Source organism: Phaseolus vulgaris, chromosome 11, assembly GCF_000499845.2.
Source record: "Phaseolus vulgaris cultivar G19833 chromosome 11, P. vulgaris v2.0, whole genome shotgun sequence".
NCBI lineage: Eukaryota > Viridiplantae > Streptophyta > Magnoliopsida > Fabales > Fabaceae > Phaseolus > Phaseolus vulgaris.
The window spans coordinates 24,692,259-24,710,346 of NC_023749.2; the positions used below are offsets into that span (position 1 = coordinate 24,692,259).

An 18,088-nucleotide genomic window follows, 5' to 3' on the forward strand; every position below is an offset into this window, starting at 1 on the left:
GTGAAGTAGGAGAGATCATTGTTAACAACCAAGTCCTCATTAATTTCTCTATTGGTAAATACAAAGATGAGGTCTTGTGTGATGTTGTTCCAATGGAAGCTACACATGTTCTTTTGGGTAGGCCATGACAATTTGATAGAAAAGTTTTTCATGATGGCTTTACCAATAAACTTTCTTTTGACTTCCATGGACACAAGATCATACTAAAGTCTCTCTCTCCAAGAGAGGTCCATGAGGACCAAGTTCAAATGAAGCAAAAGAGGGAGAATGAAAATAAAAAAAGTTCTAAGAAGAACCTTCTTATTTCTAGCCATTCGGTCAATAAGGTAATAGCTTCTCAAAAGCCTATTTTTTTAGCTATTCCTAGGACTCTTTCGTTAGAAAAGGGGGAGGTTAGTCCAACATGTTTAGATAATTTGGTAAAGGAATTTCAAGATGTGTTTCAAGATCCTCCTAAGGGTTTACCACCTATAAGAGGGATTGAACATCAAATTGATTTAATTTCGGGAGCTTCTTTGCCAAATCGTCTTGCATATAGGACCAACCCAAGTGAAACAAAAGAGATACGCCAATAAGTTGAGGAGTTAATTGCCAAAGGGTGGGTACAAGATAGTATGAGCCCTTGTGCCATGCCTATCATACTTGTCCCTAAAAAGGATGGGTCATGGAGGATATGTTCGAATTGTAGGGCCATAAACAACATTACCATCAAATATAGGCATCCTATTCCTAGGCTAGATGATTTGTTGGATGAATTGCATGGATCAAAATATTTTACCAAAATTGATCTTAAGAGTGGTTATAACCAAATTCGTATTAAATCAGGAGATGAACGGAAAACTGCTTTTAAGACCAACTTTGGCTTGTATGAGTGGTTAGTTATGCCATTTGGTTTGACTAATGCACCAAGTACATTCATGAGTCTCAGGCATCATGTCTTAAGACCATTCATTGGCAAGTTTGTGGTAGTTTATATTGATGACATTCTCATTTATAGCTTGTCTTTGGGTGATCATGAAATGCATGTTAGACTAGTTTTGGAAACCCTTAGGAAAGAACATTTGTATGTTAACCTTGCTAAATGTATGTTTGCGCTTGATCATATAGAATTCCTTGGGTTTGTTGTAAGTAGTAAAGGGGTGCACGTAGATCAAACAAAGGTTGTAACAATTCAACATTGGCCAACACCACCAATGTGAACAAAGTCCGAAGCTTTCATGGCCTTGCTTCTTTTTACAGAAGGTTTGTGAATGACTTTGGTACAATTGTCGCACCTCTCAATGACATAGTAAAAAGGATGTGGTTTTTAAGTGGGGAGAAGAGCAACAAAAAGCTTTTGAGATTTTGAAAGAAAAGTTAACTAATGCTCCCATCTTAGCCCTTCCTAATTTTAATAAGACATTTGAGATAGAATGTGATGCTTCTAGTATAGGCATTGGGGTTGTTCTCCTTCAAGAGGGCCACCCCATAGCTTATTTTAGTGAGAAATTGAAAGGAAGTCATCTAAATTTTTCCACTTATGATAAGGAGTTATATGCACTTGTTAGAGCTTTGTATAATTGTCAACATTATCTTTTCCCTAAAGAATTTGTGATTCATAGTGATCATGAATCTCTTAAATATTAGAAAAGCCAAAACAAGCTTAATAAGAGGCATGCTAAGTGGGTGGGATTCCTTGACCAATTCCCTTATGTGATCAAATACAAGCAAGGTAAAATTAATGTTGTTGTCGATGCGCTTTCTAGAAGCTATACGTTGTTAAACCTTTTAGATGTCCAATTTCTTGGGTTTGATCACATCAAGGAACTTTATCATGATGACCTTGATTTTTCTCTCATCTTTCAAAAGTGTGCTAAAGGTGGACACAAAGATTTTTTTCTTACAAGATGGATTTCTTTTTAGGTAAACGACTTTGTGTTCCCCAAAGCTCTATTAGACAATCTCTTGTTAGAGAACCACACGAGGGTGGATTAATGGGACATTTTGGGGTAGCAAAACCTTTAGATACTTTGCATGAGCATTTCTTTTGGCTTCACATGCAAAAATCCGTACATAGCTTTTGTGATAAGTGCATAGCATGTAGAAGGGCTAAATCTAAAGTGCAACCCCATGGCTTGTATACCCCTATTCCAATTCCAACAATGCCTTGGGTAGATATTTCCATGGATTTTATTTTAGGTCTTCCCAAGACATCAAAAGGAATGGATTCTATCTTTGTGGTTGTGGATCGATTTTCTAAAATGGCTCATTTTATACCATGCCACAAAGTAGATGATGCGTGCTTTATTGCAAATCTTTTCTTTAAGGAAATTGTTAGATTACATGGGATTCCTCGAAGCATTGTTTCTGATAGAGATTCTAAGTTCTTAAGCCACTTTTGGAGAACCTTATGGGGCAAACTTGGCACAAAACTTTTGTTTTCTACTACATGCCACCCCCAAAATGATGGTCAAACTGAAGTGGTTAATAGAACTTTGGGTCAAATGCTAAGATGCTTTATTTCTGGGAACCCTAGGGTATGGGAGAATTTACAACCTCATGTTGAGTTTGCTTATAATAGAGTAGTAAATTCTACCATTTCCCATTCTCCTTTTGAGGTTGTGTATGGATTTAATCCTTTAACACCTCTAGATCTTCTTCCAATTCCTATACTTGATGATGTTCTATGCAAAGATGGTTTTGAAAAAGCTTCTTTTATAAAAGATTTGCATAATCACATCAAGTTACAAATTGAGAAGAAAGTTGGTAAATATGCTGAAAATGCCAACAAAAGGAGAAAGGCATTAGTTTTTGAAATTGGTGATTGGGTTTGGCTTCATTTGAGAAAGGATCGTTTTCCTACTCAAAGAAAGTCAAAGCTTATGCCTCGTGGAGATGGTCCTTTTCAGGTCATCAAGAGGATTAATGATAATGCTTATGAGTTAGATATGCCTGATACTTTTCTTGGTAGTCATACTTTTAATATCAGTGATCTAACTCCTTTTTTCTGAAGGTCTTCAGAATTCGTGGTTGAATTCTCTCCAACTCGAGGAGCATGACGGAGATCAAGTAGAAGAAGAGATTGAGGCTCAAGTTCAAGATTCTCAAAGGCAAATTAGCTCATCATCCTTCATACCTCAAAGGATTACAAGGAGCAAAGCTAAAGTTTTGGGTAATAGGGTGCAAATGTTTTCCCTTTTTGTAATTACCCTTGTATAAAATTGTAAACATATAGGAGTAGTGTTTAGGAAGGTGCTAAGAGGGAAACCAAAAAGACACCTCCATTTGTATAGCACCTTAGGCGCTAGTTTGGGAAAAGGATAGAAGAAATGGCTCTTTCTATTCCTTTATGGCTTAGGCGCTAGTTTAGAAGGAACTAGAAAGTAACCCTTCAAGCTCCTTCTCTTTTGTATATTTGTGACCGGCCCTCTCTATTATAAAAGAGCTGCTTGGGTCTTTGAAATAACAAGTTTAAAATTGAGTTTTTAGAAAGGAAACTCTACCAAATTGGTGAGTGAGTGTGAGAGGCTTGTGTCTTCTCCTCTTCTAGTCTTATCTTGGGAGATCTCTTGGGCTCTCAAGTGGTAGCAACAACACTCATCTTGAAGCCAACCATCCTTCAAGTGGCGTGCACAATTCCAAGAGCTCCAACCACATAAGTTTCCTTGTCCTTTTCATCTTCTTCTTCCATACCCATTCCAAATCAAACTCTAAAACATGTCTTTGTTGTTTCTTGTTGTTTCAATCAGTAGAACTTGTTTAGTTTGTGATTATATTCGATGGTTTGCATGGGTTTGTTGTTCTTGTGGTTCTAAATGTGTTTGTTTAAGTTGTAATCGGTTCATTAGCTTTCTTTCCTTGTTTCATTCAGTTCATATATTGAAAAATGGGTTTCTATGTGAGTTTGGCTTGGTTCCTGTGTTCTTGATTAAGTTCTTGAATGGGTAAAGAATCTTGATCCAATTCTAAAGGTGCCTATTCATGTTCCAACTCATATTGAATTCATAACATGTTCATATCATGTTCTTGGGTTCATATCACTACCAAAGAGAGATGACCTCACCACTCTCATTCCCTACCTAGCATGCACCTCCAAGGCCACCACACCTCTTAGGAGGGCCTTGATCGTAGACATCCATTGTGCTTATGCCATTTCACCAACAAAAACTCCAATCATGAAGGCACTTCTTCATCACATAAGCTTTAATCTGGAGTTGAACATTAACACACGTTGACCTGCAACAAACTCCTTGCCAGTGATGAAGTGGTCATGGAGACGCTTGGTCCTCTCCTTGTAAAATTTTGAGTTCTCATATGCCTCTAAACGGATCTCATCCAGCTCTTGCAGCTGGAGTTTTCGCTGCTCTCCTGCCTTGTCATAATCCATGTTGCATGCCTTTATTGCCCAATAAGCTTTGTTCTCGATCTCCATAGGTAGATGACAAGCTTTTCCAAAGACGACCCTAAAGGGAGACACCCCAATAGGTGCTTTATAGGCTGTACGATGGGCCCAAAGGGCATCGTCAAGACATTTACTTCTATCCATCCTTGTTGGGTTAACCATCTTTTCTAGAATGCGCTTTATTTCTCTGTTGGAGACCTCAGCTTGGCCATTTGTTTGTGGATGATATCATTTGGATGCTCTATGGATCACCCCATATTTCCTAAATAGACCATCTAGTAACCTGTTAGAAAAATGTGTGCCTTGGTCGCTAATGATACCTTTAGGAATCCCAAATCTGCAAAAGAGGTTAGAGCGAATAAAAGCTGCAACAACATGAGAATCATTAGTTCTTGTGGCTATTGCCTCCACCCATTTGGAGACAGTCCACAACAAGTAAGATATAAGTGAATCCAAAAGAGACAGGAAAGGGACCCATGAAATCAATACCCCACACATTAAAGACTTCACAAAAGAGCATGGGTTGTTGTGGCATCTATTGCCTTTTGGAGATAACAACCCTTGCTCTTTGACATCTCTCACACGTCGATGAGACGGTCCATGCATCTCTAAAAATGGTTGGCCAAAAGAAACCACAGTCCAATACTTTTCTTGCAGTACGTTGTGCAGCTAAGTGTCTTCCAAAAGGTGAGGCATGACAAAAATTCAGCACAGATGGGATCTCATGGTTAGGAATACATCTACGTATGATTTGATCACTACGAAAGCGCCATAAGTAAGGATCATCCCAAACATAGTACTTGGACTCACTCTTGAGTTTGTCCCTCTATGCCTTGGTTGCCAATGGTGGAAAATTTTTAGTAGCAAGGTAGTTTACTATGTCAGCGTACCAAGGTATGTGTTCAAATGTGCTAGATAACCTAGAATATGCATTAGACGCTCTGGTTGGACTGTTTACTGATTTTGTTATGAGAAGAATATGCTCATCTGGGAAACCATCATGGATGGGCACTATATCTTGTTCCTTCTCAATACGACTAAGGTGATCTGCCACATGGTTACATGCCCCACTCCTATCCTTAATCTCCAAAACAAATTCTTGGAGCAGCAACATCCACCTAAACAACCTTGGTTTTGAGTCAGTCTTCTTTAGCAGGTATTTCAAGGCAGCATGATCAGTAAAAACAACCACCTTGGATCCCAGGAGATATGATATGAACTTATCCAGGGAAAACACAATGCCCAACAACTCCTTTTCCGTGGTGGTGTAGTTAGATTGAGCATTGTCTGGCGTTTTAGAGGCATAGTAGATCACATGTGACAGACCATCTACTCGTTGTGCAAGAACGGCTCCAAGTGCATAATTTGAGGCATCACACATGATTTTAAAAGGGATTGTCCAGTCAGGGGGTTTTATAATTGGCGGTGTCACAAGTGCTGCTTTAAGGGAATCAAATGCCTATTTGCATCCTTCTCCAAAATCAAACGATACATCCTTCTGCAGCAAGTTAGATAAAGGTAGTGCTATCGTGCTGAAATTCTTGATGAACCGCCTATAGAACCCTGCATGTCCAAGAAAAGATATAATCTCTCTAACAAAAGAGGGGTAAGGTAACTGTTAAATAACATTCAATTGAGCAGAGTCTACCTTAATGCCTTTTTCAAAAATTATATGGCCTAGGACTATGCCTTGTGACACCATAAAATGACATTTTTCATAACTTAAAACAAGATTATTTTCTATGCACCTATCAAGTACCTTACTAAGGTTAGTCAAACAATCATTAAAAAAAGAACCATAAATGCTGAAATCATCCATAAAAACTTCAATGCAATGTTCAATCAAGTCAGAAAATATGCTCATCATACAACGCTGGAAGGTTCCAGGGGCATTGCACAAACCGAAGGACATCCTTCTATAAGCAAAGGTTCCAAAGGGGCAGGTAAAGGTAGTCTTGTGTTGATCTTCTGGTGCAATACAAATATGGAAATAGCCAGAAAAACCATCCAAGAAACAATAGTGTGTCTTACCAGCTAAGCGCTCAAGTATTTGATCGATGAAAGGAAGGGGAAAGTGGTCCTTCCGCGTGTCTTGATTCAAGCGTCTATAATCAATATAGACTCTCCAGTTGTTCTGCACTCTAGTGGGAATAAGTTCATTACGCTCATTCTTTATCACACTTATCCTAGATTTCTTGGGAACAACTTTAATTGGACTCACCTAAGTGTTGTCAGAGGTAGGGTATATGATACCAGCTTGTAGCAGCTTACTGATCTCTTTCTTCACCACATCAAGAATTTGGGGATTAAGCCGACGTTGAGGCCATCTCACAGGTTTTGTCCCTTCTTCTAGTAGAGTTTTATGCATACAAATAGCAGGACTGATACCTGGAATCTGCCACCGTCCAACCAATGGCTTTCTTGTGCTCTCTAATCACCTGTAACAGTTTTTGCTCTTGTTCATCAGATAGAGCAGTGGAGAGAATCACTGGAAGTTGCTCCTTTTTTTCCAAATAGGCATACTTAAGATGATCTAGAAGTGGCTTCAGTTCAAGTGAGGGCGGTTGGATGATGGACGGTAATGGTCTATTATTGAGAGAAACTTCAGCAACCTGCAATTTATCGGGGTTAGAATCGTCTAATGTTGTCAAGTGTGTATCAACAACATTTGCTTTAGTTGCAAAACCTGCATCACAAAGGTTATAACAGTTTAGACCATCAGATGATATAAACTCATCTATCTCAGAGTCTGTCCAATCATTTAAATTAGAAAGATCACAGTCCTCTAAAAAATCTAACACATTATCATCCATAATATCATCCAAAATGTCAAGATAATACATAGAGTGATCTTCAACTGGGTGGTTCATAGCGTCTAGGATATCGAATTGGACTACATTGTCCCCAAACTCCATAGTCAGTGTGCCTGCGTGAACATCAATCTTGGTGCGGGTTGTCTTCAAGAAAGGTCTGCCCAAGATGATGGTTGTTGCACCAGAATGTGAATCCTCTCCACCCATGTCCAAAATGTAGAAATCTGCAGAAAAAACAAGTTTATTTAGTTAAATAAAGACATCTTTCAATAAATACTGCAGGTTGAACTGTGCTCCTATTAGCGAGTTGAATGACTACGCCTGTGGGTTTAAGAGGACCAAGAGACAAAGAAATAAACACAGATAAAGGCATAACATTTATAGATGCTCTCAAGTCAAGCATCACATTTTCAAATCGGTTACTGCCTATTATGCAAGGAATGGTGAAAGTGCCTGGATCTTTGCGTTTTTCAGGTATTGTTGCCACCGGCTTTTCAATGAGAGCAAAAACATTCCTTCCCATGTTTACCTTTTCATTCCCTTTAAGACGCCTTTTATGTGTACACAGATCTTTCAAAAATTTGGCATATCTAGGAATTTGTTTAATAGCGTCTAATAGAGGAATGTTCACCTTAACCTTTCTGAATGTCTCGAGAATCTCCTTGTCAGCCTCTTCCATTTTTATGTTCGTCTGAAAAACTATTTGTGGAAAAGGAAGAGGAATAGATGGTTTGTCAAGACTAACAATTTCTCCTTGTACATCATCTTCATGAGACGCTCTAGGAGGAGCATCCATGTCATTATTCCTTATGTTGACCCTTCTTTGATCATCATTCGCTGGAGGAGTAGTAATGTTGGAGGTGTTAGACGATCTCAGCTGATCGTCTACTTTGGTGGGTTTTCGCACAGGTGCTTGCAACTCAGTACCACTTCTTAGAGTGATGGCACTGCCATTATGTGGATTGATGGTCGTCTGGGAGGGAAGCTTATCAGACTCTTTGGAATTCATCTCATTCATACGAGTGGCTAACTGACCAATCTGATTTTCCAAGTTATGAATGCTTACTTTTGTTCTTTGTATTCTTTCATCTGCTCTTTGTACTATTTCACTTGTTCTCTGTTGGAATTGCGTATTAACTTCAGCCATGTGCTTTATTACATCCTCCAGAGAAGATCCACCTTTTTCTGATACAACAGCTGGTGGTGGGGATGGTAGTTGTTGTTGTGAGTTACCCCATCTAAAATTCCAATGATTCCTCCAACCCGGATTATACTTATTACTGGACAAATCATGGTTGAATGGTTGTTGAATGGCTGCATCTATCATTTGTTTATCAATAGCCATCAGACCCTCGTAAAAATATTGTATTAGAAGTTGTTCGTTGATGGTATGGACAACTTGTACATAGCCTCTTAAATCTTTCCCAATATTCATAGAGACTTTCTTTGTCTTGTTGCCTGATCCCGCATATTTCCTTTCTTATTGATGTGACTCTAGACGTTGGAAATAATTTTTCAACGAACACTCTTTTCAACCCTTCCCAATTAGTCATTAATTCTGCTAGCAAATAATATAGCCCATCTTTAGCTGCATCTTGGAGTGAAAAAGGGAATGCTTTAAGCTTGATGTGCTCCTCTGTGACCCCAGCTGGCCTCATGGTGGTGCACACTGTGTGTCACTCCTTAAGATGTTTTTGTGGGTCTTCACCTTCAAGGCCATGAAAGTTAGGCAGCAAGTGTATCAAATCAAATTTAAGCTCACATTGCCCATATGGGTATTGGATACACATAGTTTGGAAGGAAACATCTGGAGCAGCAAGTTCTCTAAGGGGTCGTCCTTCCATAATTCCAAAATTAGGACTTACGACAGCAGTCGGTGATGAACTAGGATTTACAGGTGATCAACTAGAAGACGAGGTTGTATCTCTAGACATGTATTAATTGAATTTTCTATTAGACCCTTCAGAGCAAAATCTTTTTTTTTTTAAGAAACAACCCAAGTCAACTCCCAGGAAAGAGAGGTGAGTCACAAATGGACAAACTTAAAATCAAGTCTTTCCTAATCTTAGTCTTCCCCGAATTTCTTTAAAAAAAAATCAAAGAGTAGCAATTGAAGTATCTACCCTAAATGCAGAATTCTATATAAAAAAAATGCTACACTTAATGCTTTAAAAAGAATACTTAGAGAAAAATTATGCAAAAATATATAAAGAAATAAATAAAATATGGAAAATAAAAAAAAATTATAAAAATTAAAACAAAAACATAAATAAATAAAGAATGAGAAAACAAAATAAAAAAATAACAAAAAACAGAAAAGATATAAAATAAAGGCAAATCAAAATAAGATAAAGATAAAAGATATAAAGGAATAAAATAAAAACAAATAAAAAAAAGAAGAAAAATGTTGACTATTATTTTTTTTCGTTTTTTTTATTATTTTTTTTATAAAATTAAACAAGAAGGAGAAAAAATCTTGAATATTAGATTTTTTTTTAGTTTTTTTATCGTTTCTTTTTTTAGCTTATACTAAATGAATAAAAACTAATAAGAAGAAAATAAAATTTTAATATGCAAAAAAAATTAAATTAAATTAAATTAGGAAAATAAAAATAAATAAATAAAAAGTAAAAATAAATAAATAAATAAATTGCAGATAAAGAAAAAATAAACTGTTAACCAAAATCAAATTGGATTTCACGGCAACGGCGCCAATTACCTTCAAGCTTGAAGAGGGAGTATTCCTTCTCTTACTTTTACCGTACATATCTATTAACTATTTTTACATTGAGGACAATGTTTGATTTAAGTGTGGGGGAGGAGAATTATAGTTTAGGATTTAATTTTGTCTCTTATTTTTGTTTGCTTTGTTTGAGTTTCATATTCTGTTTAAATAAAATAAATTGGCTTTTTAGGATCGTCTAATGACTGGCATATTTCATAATTCTTGCAAATCTTGGTTTCTTGATATTTGTTGTTAGGAGGTTATATTGGGAATGGATTGGTTGTCTGCTAATCATATCCTTTTAGATTGTGGTCGGAAGAAGTTAATTTTCGCTGGATTAGAAGGAATGCAGGTTATCTCAGCTCAACAGTTTGAAAGAGTGATACAAGAAGGTGCAAAAAACTTTATGCTTTTGGCTTGTTCTATAGTTACAAATAAAGTAAAAAAAGAGATGTTTGTAGTTCAAGAGTTTATGGATGTATTTCCTGATGAGATTCCTAGACTTCCACCTAAAAGAGAGATAGAGTTTGTAATAGACTTGATTCCTGGAGCAGACTCGGTGTCAATTTCTCCATACCGAATGGCAGCAATAGAGTTAGTTGAATTAAAGAAACAACTAGAAGACTTATTGGAAAAACAATTCATTCGACCTAGTGTTTCTCCATGGGGAGCTCCAATGCTATTAGTGAAGAAGAAGGATGGTTCATCAAGTCTATGCATTTATATCAAGGTATGGTCATTATCCCTAGTACAAAAAGGTAGATTAACGACGGTTAAAATCAACATGTAATGACGGTTCCATAACTGTCGTTATTGTGTGCGTCGTTAAAATGTGGGGGTTTTTAACGACGGTTCTTCAACCGTCGTTATTGCGTGCGTCATTAAAATGTGAGGGGTTTTTAATGACGGTTCTTCAACCGTCGTTAAAAACCATACTTATAACGACGGTTGTATCAATCATCATTATAAGTGGCTTCTACCTATTTAAAAAAAATAAAAATTAAGAGGCTTTTATATTTCTCATAGGAACCGTCGTTGTAAGTATGTTCTTTTAAAGACGTTGGAACCGTCGTTATATGTAGGTATTGAAAAAAAAAATTGTTTTTTAATAAATCTCAAACTAGCATAAAATTTTTAATTCTAGAAAATCAAAACATTTAAAATCATAATTTAAATATAGAAATTACATACAACAAATTATAACATTATACAAAAAAAGTTTGCTAATATATGAAAAAGTTTGTCATTCTAATGATTTATCTATTCTAAGGTATTATACATGGTTACAAAATACTTTGACCATGTTGTTATCACATATTCCAATGCTTTCGAATCTAAAGGGTGTTGGTCGTTGAACAATTGTGACATTTGAAATATTTTTAATTAGTGCATGAATAATAAACTCCAAATTTTAAAGTGTTTATTGTATTGAGGTATTACCTGATCCCAACCTTTATTAATTGCAGCTTGCAAAATAGTCAACATCCACTGCATAACATAGTAACCGCACTCATAATTTCCAGATTGCCTGTTGGACTGCATGTGAAAATAAATGAGTGAAACACATTAAATTGAGTGAACAAATATACTTTAAATGCCTTAAGGTACATCCAAGTGAGTTTTTGTGCGTTTGAACTTTTTCTCCCACACAACATATAATATCCAGAGTAAGCACTAAAATAATAAGATTGCATGTAAGAATACATAACATTATATAATGTATAAGTAATAATAAATGTTAAATGAAATTGTCGTACCTATCTATAATGTTTTTAAAATAGGTAGGTGGTTTTTTTATGCAAGGAGCAAAACCATGCAACGGTATGATCTTGAACAGATATGATCAATAGTTGCCAATGACACCTATATAACAAATTAGTTAATTAGTTTCTCTTATTTCAACAATTTATTATAACTTATTTAATAAATAAGGACTTACTCATGGATGTACGGAGCAAAATAAATTTGTTTTCCACCATTCTTTAAGGCAGTGGTGATGTATGTTTGTGTTTCCGACTTCTTTTTTCCAATTAATTAAATGACTTGATGGTCTAAAAACCCATATATATTGTGTTTCCCCTCATCCAAGCATAATCTAAAAAGATACCTAAATTTCAATAAGTTAGTACTAATATATTTAATAAATCAAAAGTATAAAGATTTTAATATTTGAACTTACATCATCCATAATTGCAGAACTGTTAGGTTAATCTATTGATCTTCGGATGCAAGGTTCAACAAATCAGACATATGAAAGTACAACGGTAGATTACTATGCCTTCAAAAAACATTGGCATCCCATGGAATCTCTAAGACGGTTGTATCTAAAGCTGTACCAACTTCCACCAATGCCGCCAGAGGTACTGTTCATAGATGATATCTCAAACTATTCTCGTACAAGGGAAGAACATGCAAAACATCTTTGAACTGTCCTGAACATTTTGAGAGAAAAACAACTATATGCTAAACTTTCAAAATGTGACTTCTGGATGTCAGAAATATAATTTTTAGGACATGTCATCTCTGCACAGGGAATATCAGTATATCCTTCTAAAGTGGGAACGTCCTAAAAGAGTTACAGAAATTAAAAGCTTTGTCGGGTTAGCAGGAGATTTATAGAATGCTTTTCTAAAATAATGGCTCCTTTGATCCAATTGACTAGAAAGGATCATCCTTTGGCATGGAATGAACAATGTGAGAATAGCTTTGAAGAGTTGAAAAGAAGGTTGACTAATGCTCCTGTATTGACAATCCCTAGTACCAACCAGTCTTTTGAAGTTTTTTGTGATGCTTCCTATCATGGATTGAGTTGTGTTCTGATGCAGAATAAGAAAATTGTTGCCTATGCTTCTCGTCAGTTAAAGGTGCATGAAAGAAATTATCCAACTCATGATCTAGAATTGGCAGAAGTTGTCTTTGCTTTAAAAATATGGAGACATTTTATTTACAGAGTTAGCTTTAATGTGTTCAGTGATTGTAAAAGCTTGAAGTATTTGTTTGATCAGAAGGAGTTTAATATGACGCAAATGAGGTGGATCGATTTTTAAAGGACTGTGATTTCCAGCTAATATATCATCCTGGGAAGGCAAATGTTGTTGCAGATGCGTTGAGTCGTAAAAAGATACAAATGTTGTCGCTTATGATTAGAGAGCTAGCATTGATTGAAGATTTCAGGATTGTGAATTTGGAGGTTTCCATGTCTTCAAATTGCATTAGTTGTAATACACTTGTTCTAACTAATGAATTTTTGGAGAAGGTGAAGGAGAAGCAGTTGGGAGATTCAAAATTGAAGAAATTCATGGGCTTCTAAAATACTGACAAAGCTAAAGACTTCTCTTTAGGAGTGGATGGTATTTTGAGATTTAAGAATGGAATATGCATACCAGGATAATGAAATAAAGCAAACAGTGTTATTTGAAGATCATAAAAGCAAACTCAGTTTACATCCAAAAATTACCAAGATGTATCAAGATCTCAAGAAGTCTTATTAGTGGCATGGCATGAAGAATGATGTAGCTAACTTTGTAGTTGCTTGCTTGACTTGTCAGAAGTCAAAGATTGAACATCAACGACCTGGAGGCATGTTAATTCAGTTAGACATTCCAGTGTGGAAGTGGGATAGCATCTCAATGGATTTTGTTACCCACTTACCACGTACTTTGAGGAAACATGACTATGTTTGGGTCATAGTGGACAAGTTGACAAAGACAACACACTTCTTACCTATAGATTTGAGAATCTCTATGCAAAAGTTGACCCAGATTTACATAGATGAAATAGTCAGATTGCATGGTCTACCCTCCAACATAGTTTCAGATAGAGATCCTAGATTCACCTCCAGATTCTGGAAAACACTTCAAGAAGTTTTGGGGACTAAATTCAGACTTAGTTCAGCATATCATCCTCAGACTGATGGACAATCAGAGAGAACTATCCAGTACTTAGAGGATTTTCTTAGGACTTGTGTGTTAGATCATTTGGGCAGTTGGGATGAAATTCTACCTTTGGTAGAGTTCACATACAATAACAGTTACCAAGCTAGCATAAGAATGGCTCCTTTCGAGGCATTGTATGGAAGAAAGTGAAGGACACCTCTGTGTTGGTTTCAGGATGGTGAGAGTGTGTTAGTTGGACCAGAATTAATACAACAAATCAATGAGAAAGTAAAAAAGATTCAAGAAAGATTGAAAACATCTCTTAACAAGCAAATATCTTATGCGGAAAAAAGAAGAAGACCTTTAGAATTCTCTGCACGTGATCTTTCTTTTTTAGAGTTACATTGTTCACTGGTGTTGGAAGAGCACTCAAATCCAAGAAATTGACTCTTAAGTTCATAAGACCTTATGAAATTACTTTTCCTCCTCCTTTAGCTAACATTCACAATATTTTCCATGTATCCCAGCTAAGAAAATTTGTACCTGATCCTAGCCACATTCTAAAGTCTGATTCCATCCAAGTGAAAGAAAATCTGTCATTTGAAATGAAGTCAATAAGAATTTTAGATTCACAAGTGAAACAACTTCGGGAAAGAAGTATTCCCATGGTGAAAGTATTGTGGGATCCTTCTCTGTATATTCTACTTGGAAAATTGAAAAGGAGATACAAGCATCATACCCTAATCTCTTTCTTGGTAAGTTCATTTTCGAGGAAGAAAATTTTTGTAGTTGGAGATAATGTAACAGCGTGGTACAAAAGCAGAGAAGCCCTCACTGCACCACAGTCTTCTTTTTCTCCTTCTTATTTCTTTGTCCATCTCTCCCTTCTATCTTCTCTCTTAATTTCTCACTCCATACCTCATCTATTTTAGAATCTGATCATACCACGTTGTAGTTGAGGAGTTACGGAACATTTCTACCCAATCATATTTTTAAACAAAGCAAGTTCATTTTTGCTCTAAAGATCATTTGTTCTCTATTTTTCCTTAGGATTTAGTCATCAATCTTTGTGGGGTTAGTTGAGAAGTTTAATCCTCTAAACTTATTCTACTATATACTGAATTTTTGTTCTGTTTGGATAACTTGCATTAGGCCCATAAATCTTGAAGCTTATCCAGACTGTGGGGAATAAAATTCTAGAAGTTGCTTAGAAAGCACTCAATTAAGGTAAGGGAAGCGAAATTTAATTTTTAATAGCACCCTAGGATAGAAGATCTTAATGTGGAAGGGACGTGGTCCCAATATTCAATTTCTCTTGTAGGGATATATTGTGTGTTTATATATTGTGTTGTTTGTTTATATATTATTTAAAATTTATAAAAATATTAGATTTTTTTGGTTTAATATTTAAGTGTTGTTTTTTTTATGTTAATTAAGCTTTTGAATGTTGTGGATCGTGTTTGGAATGATATTGTATGATGAAATGGTGTGGAATTGAATTCATACATTTGGGATAATGTATGGACTGATGTTTGTTGTGTATTAAGTATTGATTCCTATGTGGTAATAGAGATCTCCGAGTTTCACTGATGATCTAAGTCACATAGACTAAGATATCAGGTGGTGAGAAGCTGATGCGGAGGTTCATGCACACCGTGACATATGAGATGCACGACTTAGGTTGTATTGAACTTACCCTGATCCTTTCTGTTAGATTCGCTAGTAATCTTCGGATCAGGTGTTAGTCTCTGGTAGGACTTACTTAATACGGGTCTTCTGAAAGACGTTGTTTGTTGAATATTCAAGATGTGTATATCCATGTGAGATCTATGTGATTGTTTTATGTTGGAATTTGAAGAAGATTGAATAAGTGAGAAATTGACCATGCAATTTGATTTTCTCTTTTAATTTAATTGCGTATATTATAAATTTTTATTTTAACAAGCTTACCCTTGTTTTTCGTGTTGTGTTTGAACCACAATGAGTGTACTATGTACACGAGCAGAGCGGATGACCATATAGGTCTAGGAGAGCCTTAAAGGTTTCAAAGTTTTATTTTGAGCTATGGATATGTAAATATTTGTATTTCTATAAGTCATAATTTTGTAATAGAAATATTTTGAAAAACTTTACGTTTGTATAGAAAGATGTATAGAAAGATGTAGAACATGTTTTAAAAAAGTTAGATGTATTTTCTAGGGTGTTACAATTAATGAGAGTTATAATTAAAAAAAAAATCATAGAATAAAAACATATTTTACTATGTTTATGTTTTTTTTTTATAAAAAGTTTTTATGTTAGGCATTACTATGCAGTTTGACATATCAGTTAGGCGGACACCGCAATTACTATGTTTATGTTTATAAGTGTTATAATTTGTTTATCTTTTTCACTATATTGTTATTATATTTATTATAAGTTATTAATATATTATGCTAAATATTATTATTGGAGAATGATTGGTAAGTTTTATAATTTATTATATATTTATTTTCAAAAAAGAACACTATATAGGAATGTTTAGGTTCAATATTAAGTTTGAGATTATGAAGGAGATGATCCTCCCTTGATATTGAATTCATATAGAAAAAAATATTATGTGCTAAGGGTGTGTTTCGATTAAAGAGTGAATTTGTGGGGATTTGAGGGAGTGGATTTACGAGGATGTGAGAGGGAAGTGTCAAATGTTTGAATTGAGATATGTTAGAATGAATCTATGAGGAAAGTTTATTGGAGTTTTTGAGTAATGTGATGTTTGTGAGAGAATTTTGAATTATTTTAATGGTGTAAAATGTTACTTTACAAATTTACCCTTACCTATTAAAAATTAATAATGAAATGAGTTTGTTTTTGTTTAAAAATAAATAACTTTCACATATTCATAAATTTAAAAATTATAATTAAAAATAAATAAATATGTATTATAGGTATAATTTAAAAATTATAATTAAAACAAATATGTATTCAAAAAATTAAATAAAAGCAAGACTTCATGTAATTTCTTAAAATATTAAAATATATTATAAAATTCCAAAAATAAATCATTAAATAAATAAGATATTATATAAATAAATAAATATATTGTTTTTTTAACATTAAAAACCCTGTAATAATGAAAAATAAAATATATTACAAGAAAAATATAACATAATTAATGATAGAAAAAATTCATAAAACATTATAATTAAATAAATTATAACTCATAAACATAATGATTATACACAAAAATATATTAATATAAACACAACAACAAATTAAATAAAAACAAAAATTCTAAATAATTTTTTAAAATATTAAAAATATATTATAAAATTAAAAAATAAATCAAATCTTATATAAATAAAAAATAATATTTTTTAATATTAGAAAACCTTATAGTAATGGAAAATAAAAAAAATACTATAACGGGAGAATAAATGAGTGTGAATTCAAAAATAATATATGTTGGCTTGACTTTTCCTCTACGTCTATTCATTTTGAGGGAAAATTATATTTACTGTGCACATGTATATCTTTTCCTTCTTTCCCCACAAAATTCTGAATCCAAATAGTTATTATCCCCTCACTTATTTGTTTGTAAACTGTACATTCACATAAGCAAACAGACGCTAAGAGTAGAAGGAAATTTTTATGTGGTGTGAGAAAAGAATTTTTCCCGACCAGTCCTCGGTCATCGATCCTAGTGACTGACCTCAGACATCGCACACTGGTGCCTGATAGTGGAAGGGGCCACGTAAGGTGGGCGGGCCCAAACACACTCACCAGGGAATTGGTTAGTCTTCGGATATTGATATCGTAGACCCCGACGTTGGAGATAGACATCAGACCTCGCCAACAGAGGGAGAGATCGGACATCGGCTTTAGACCTTCTACATAGAGCACATCATGGATGACTAAGATGTCTTTGTCTCCTATGGATCCTCTCCCAAGAATCCTTCCTTTACTGTTGTCCCCATAGGTGACATGCCCTTCTTGCTTAAAGTAGATGCTCAGGAACATTGTTTTGTCCCCTGTCATGTGCTTGGAACATCCACTGTCCAAGTACCATTGTTGCTTGCTCTCCTCCAAGATTTCCTACAAAGAAGATTTTCAAGTACAAAGATTTGGTCCCCTTATGAATGTGGGTCCATTTTGTTTACATTCATCAATTGAATCTTTATTGCACTTAGGAATCCACTTCATAAAGCCCCTAGGAACAACAAATTTTCTGATTTTACAGAACCTCACAGAATGACCTCTTTTCATGCAATAAAAGCATGTAAAAATCGGTTGTTTCGATGGTCCAATCGGTTGT

At 34.9% G+C, this 18,088-nt stretch overlaps 2 protein-coding genes across 2 annotated transcripts; one reads left to right on the forward strand and one right to left on the reverse strand.

The window, feature by feature from the left end:
* Positions 1-4,171: 4,171 nt before the first annotated feature.
* LOC137837679 (uncharacterized) lies at positions 4,172-4,543 on the reverse strand. The gene has a single exon (XM_068646779.1). It carries the CDS (start codon positions 4,541-4,543, stop codon positions 4,172-4,174), a length of 372 nt encoding a protein of 123 aa, XP_068502880.1.
* Positions 4,544-10,190: 5,647 nt separating this feature from the next.
* Positions 10,191-14,004, forward strand: LOC137837683 (uncharacterized). The gene is made up of 4 exons (XM_068646788.1): positions 10,191-10,649; positions 12,431-12,519; positions 12,582-12,783; positions 13,468-14,004. The coding sequence occupies exons 1-4, from the start codon at positions 10,191-10,193 to the stop codon at positions 14,002-14,004; spliced, it is 1,287 nt and encodes a 428-aa protein (XP_068502889.1).
* The last annotated feature ends 4,084 nt before the right edge of the window (positions 14,005-18,088 follow it).

What these genes read in the sequence shown, in the direction of transcription:
- LOC137837679 (XM_068646779.1), bottom strand. Translation starts at nt 4,543, where the DNA reads ATGGTTAACCCAACAAGGATGGATAGAAGTAAATGTCTTGACGATGCC.
- LOC137837683 (XM_068646788.1), top strand. Translation starts at nt 10,191, where the DNA reads ATGGATTGGTTGTCTGCTAATCATATCCTTTTAGATTGTGGTCGGAAG. An exon ending in GAAATTAAAAGCTTTGTCGG is followed by an intron (nt 12,520 to 12,581) that starts GTTAGCAGGAGA and finishes CCAATTGACTAG; the next exon opens with AAAGGATCATCCTTTGGCAT. An exon ending in ATGCTTCTCGTCAGTTAAAG is followed by an intron (nt 12,784 to 13,467) that starts GTGCATGAAAGA and finishes TTGACTTGTCAG; the next exon opens with AAGTCAAAGATTGAACATCA.